Here is a 5,000-nt window from a genome sequence, read left to right on the forward strand (position 1 = left end):
AATAAAAATAAATAATAGTAATAATTTACACTGGCAGAGTGAGGTTACAAGGACAAGAGACCAAGAAGCTGGAGGAGTTTAAGTATATAGGGTCAACAGTCCAGAGCAATGGAGAGTGTGGAAAAGAAGTGAATAAGCGTGTGCAGCCAGGCTGGAATTAGTGGAGAAAAGTGTCAGGTGTGATGTGTGAGAGAAGAGTTTCAACTAAAATGAAAGGAAACTGTGGTGAAACCAGCGATGTTGTTTGGTCTGAAGACAGTGCCACTGAGGAAAAGACAGGAGGCAGGGCTGGAGGTGGCAGAGATGAAGATGCTGAGGTTAAGGAATAAGTACATCAGAGGGACAGAACATGTCAGAGGCTTTGGAGATAAAGCTGAGTTTCCAAATGACAGGCAGGAGGTCTAGAAGAAGACCAAAGAGGAGGTTTATGGATGTAGTTAAAGAGGACATGAAGGTAGTTGGTGTGAGAGCAGAGGATGCAGAGGGTTAGATGGAGGCAACTGAATCGCTGTGGCGACCCCTGAAGTGAAAAGCCGAAAGGAACAGAAGAAGAGTGTAGGCAGTGAACGGCAGTGTAAAAAATGACCACGAGACGCAAGCTGCTTTCAAATGCAGTAGGAAATTTCAAACTCCAAAAAAAAGTCCATCAATGCAATAAACGTTAAAATTTGCAAATATGTGAACAATGTGGGCTTTCTATCAATCTATAAAAGCTCACATATCAAGAAGAACAATTGGGTGAAATATCACTTAAGCCATTTTACTTAATTACAATGAATGGTACATCTAGTCACTAATACCTAATCAAATGACTTGGGCTTCCATCCTCCATTCTAGTAGTTGGTATGTCAATTAATCAAAATTAAGATTAAACCTGCCTTTCTTATATATAATTATTGTAACATTTCCCACCAAAAACTGGAGCTCCTTTACATTAGTTCCCTTTAAACAGCCATTAAACAAAACACAGAAAAATAATAATATTCAGTTATAGTACTGTTTCTTCATCATCTGAGCTTTAATAAGTTTCCACATACCCTTGCAATGTGCTCACGTGCCCTCGGTTGGGAAAACACTGATCTGATAGGCAGGTAGTGAAGCTTTGCTTTTCCAAAGGGGAAGGAAGCCTTGCTATATAAGAGGTGGACCCCCTCTGTGTTGAACAAAATAATGTTCACAGAATCAAATCCTTTTTTTCCCCCAATGTCATCTTTTAACGGTACATAAAACAATTTAGCTGTTTTGCCAGCCGCTGCTTGTTGCAGACAGTTCTTGTTACAGTAAAATATTTTTTTTAAGTATCATATCTTGAGTCACTGTCAATGTTTTAGTCATATGACAGTATGCAAAATGAGATGACTATACATCAGCTAATATGGTCATGCTGTACATCTCCTAAAAAGGGTCTGACCAAATCCTGTGCAGTGCAACTGAAAAAGTTGGTAGCACCAGTGCTAAAAAGTTAGTGTAGAGCCCTGCCCCATAGGACTTTGTGAATTTGTCAAAATGACCAAAACTGTCCAGAGCACGGGGAAGAAAGAAAGATGAGGGAAGAAAAAAAGAGAAGGAAAAATTGGAGAAATAGGTCAAATTTTTGGGCTTTTAGGTTTGTCCAATAAAATTAGGTGTCACTCGCATGATTTGACACCAATGAAAAACTGTCACAAAATGAAGAAAATGTTCCATTTTATATTTTAAATTGTATGACATTATCTTATACAATATAGACAATGTTAAAAATTTAACTTCTCTTGTAAGCTATGTAAATTGTCGATGGGATGGGGTGCCAAATAAAATCTTGCCTTGAGCGCCACATTAGCTACAGCCAGCACTGAGTGCAGTACTAAATGGTACATCACAGTTGAATGGTTGGTGGTAATGGTACTAAAATAGATGGGCATGATCCACCAATTATTGTTTGATTAAGAGGTCCTGAAAAATGTTATGTGAATGAACTTAATTATATGGAAATAAGGAGATCTAACAATGAGAAAAAAACATACCTCAAACAAACTTTCAGAATGATGGAAAGTGAATTTACGTTACTCTGGTTCACAAAGATGGGTTTTAAATGTCTTCAAAAATGTGTTTCTTCATTCAAGGAATAAATAGGAGAAAAACATGATTCATTTAATATTTATTCCAATTATAAATCAGACTAAACTATGATCAATAATCTATTGTAAATTGAAGTGTATACAAATTTATTTACATATTTACAGCTGTTCCAAAGGCTTACCAAAATGCATTAAACAAGTTCCAAATTGACTGTTCAATTATGACTGGAAAAAAAGAGAGAATATGAAATGTGGCTGCTTTATTGCCCTTAGTTGATACTAAATTATTTTTTGCCAAAAAGTGTGTATAATTCATCTTCAGTAATGGTTTCTCCCATTTTGAAAGGAAACACTTGATTAAGGTAGCAAACTGTCTCTCAGCGTTAAGTTTTTAATTGCATTTATAAGGAAGAAAAAATATGCATATTGTTGATACAGGACACTCACCTCTGTGGACAGCCCACATGATACAAAATGCTGAACCACCAATCTCGTCAAAGGGTTTTTTGCGTGTGAGGACCTCCCATAGGATAATGCCCCAACTGAACACATCACATTTTTCACTGTAGTTACTGCCTGAGGAATACACACAAACATTCAAATACTGTAATCACATGAGGTTATGTCATTAGCCCAGTGCTTCAATTATTTTTTGTTACGTCCCCCCAGGAGCAAGAAAATATTTTGTGCTCTCCCAACTCTCCGACACAACTGTAAATGTTTGTTATTCCTATTCTTTGTGTGAATGATGAATGCTGTTAAGTTTTTTTCCTAAATTATTCCATATTTTCAATGACAAAATTCACTCATTCATATGATTCAAATGGCATTCAGCAAATTCAACGACAGCTTTATTATACCGCATTATTCAGTACAAATACATACCATGTCACAGGTTTTTCTAAGGCAATGGTCTAGTAGTTAAAGCAAAGGACTGTTGAGACTCTTGGAAAAGTTGTTTCCAAGGGACGCTTGCGCGAGATGCTGTGACTATCGCGAGACCTACAGCGAGACCGGGAAACCCCAACATGGCGGCGCCCGGCTGCTAAGATATAACTAGCTCTATTGTGCTAAACTAATCCGAATTTAACCATCATATATCTTGTCTTTTTTCTTCTCTTCTTCATCCGACAGATTTGGAATATCACCCAGCATGGAGGACCTTGAACGCTTCATCGACGGATATTTTTACAGCTGCGCGATGGAGGATTCTTCCGTCGAGAAACCGTCGAGAAAACCTTCGAAAAAGAGGGAAAATGATTCAGCGACGGACACGGACGACCTAGCCACTACGGACGTTTCGGTCAGTATGCTGGAGTCCATAAATAAAAAATTAGATGTCCTCTCCCTAATCAGCGAGGACGTCAAAGAATTAAAGGTAAGCTTGGAATTCGTCAGCCAACAGGTAAGTGACCTCTAACGGGATAATGCCGAGTTATGCTCTTCACTCGCGGCTGTTTCAGCCGAGTTGGAAACCGTTGTTCTGGATGTTCAATCTCGTGGCATGCGGGAGAATTTAATATTCTCAGGTATATCCGAGAATACCTCTGACAATCCAGAGGTTGAGATAAAAAAAATTATGACGGCGTCGTTGAAAATTCCTCAGGAGACGGTAAATAACATCTCTTTTCACCGGGTACATCGGCTTGGAGCCCGTAGGGGCAACAGACCCCGTCCTATTATCACCAAGTTTGAGCATTTTGAACAGAAATAATTCGTTAAAAGTAAAGGACGGGAGCTTAAAGAGACCTCATTTGGAATGAATGTCCAATTCCCGAGAGAGATTAATGAGCGGCGAAAGGTATTGTTTCCTATAATGAAACAAAATAGGCAGGAGGGTAAACGGACTACGATGGTCGTCGATAAGCTATACATCGATGGCCAACTATTCCGGAACCCCAACTCCACTCCCTGGCTGTTCTAAATGGCATTGGTGGAACTAAAACTTTGTTTAATTATTAGATTAATACATATACTGTATATGTCGTTATAAAAACCTAAAATATGAATACTCATTATGTTTAGGCTATATTATAAATATATTATTAATACATAACTATATCTAAAGTATATTTAAACAAAAAATCTCGCTTAGGTTACCAGTTACTGGTGTATTTTTATGTTTAATCCCCTGCTAACTTCCTTCACTTTCACCTCCCTACCCGTTTTTTCACTGTTATATTTACTTACACGTCACCTCATATTTTACACAAATTACATAAATCACCTAACCACTTTGATTCTATCCTATAACATGCCAATATTGACAAATGGCCTATGCAGATATATACACAGGACTGAGTCTATATTGTTTGTATGCATAAATTAGTTCTGGTGTCCTGGAATGTTTGTGGCGCTCGCTCACAGGCAAAAAGAATAAAAACTTTAGACCATCTCTTAAAATTAAAAGCAGATATTTGCCTCCTACAAGAAACCCACCTACAAAAATCTGAAGAAAAATTACTTATTGATAAGAATTTTAGCCAAGCGTACTCTGCCCCTTATAACGGTAGACAAAGAGGAGTCTGTATACTCATACATAAGAATTTACTCTTTACTCTAAATAATACAATAACAGACCCAGAGGTCCGATACATTATTATTCAGGTCACTATATTTAATAAAATATATACATTTGGTAATTTATATGCCCCTAATAATGATGATCCGGCCTTTTTCCATGAATTTTTCTCTCAGCTGTTTGATTTAGCAGCGAACTCTACTATTATTATTGGAGGAGACACAGTCTTAAATCCATTAATAGACCGTTCTAATAATACAACATGTATAAGGCTATAACAATCTACTAAAGTAATAGGGGAATATATGGATGATTTTGGCCTCGTCGACAGCTGGAGACTTAAAAACCCAAATAAGAAGGAATTCACCTTATTTTCCGCTGTGCACTGGTCTTTTTCAAGAATTGATTATTTTCTTACAAAT

At 37.4% G+C, this 5,000-nt stretch overlaps 1 protein-coding gene across 4 annotated transcripts in view; it reads right to left on the reverse strand.

Annotated features, from left to right (window-relative positions):
• LOC144043505 (mitogen-activated protein kinase kinase kinase 7-like) overlaps nt 1-5,000 on the reverse strand; it is a 97,423-nt gene that overhangs the window by 30,740 nt on the left and 61,683 nt on the right. For all 4 annotated transcript variants that reach the window (XR_013291126.1, XM_077557382.1, XM_077557251.1 and 1 more), the window contains one exon: nt 2,505-2,633. Coding sequence is in view for 3 of the 4 variants with exons in the window: in XM_077557382.1 (XP_077413508.1) it covers nt 2,505-2,633 (129 nt within the window). In the remaining variant the exon portion in view is untranslated. The remainder of the gene's footprint in view (nt 1-2,504; nt 2,634-5,000) is intronic.

Source organism: Vanacampus margaritifer, chromosome 1 (genome assembly GCF_051991255.1).
Source record: "Vanacampus margaritifer isolate UIUO_Vmar chromosome 1, RoL_Vmar_1.0, whole genome shotgun sequence".
Lineage (NCBI taxonomy): Eukaryota > Metazoa > Chordata > Actinopteri > Syngnathiformes > Syngnathidae > Vanacampus > Vanacampus margaritifer.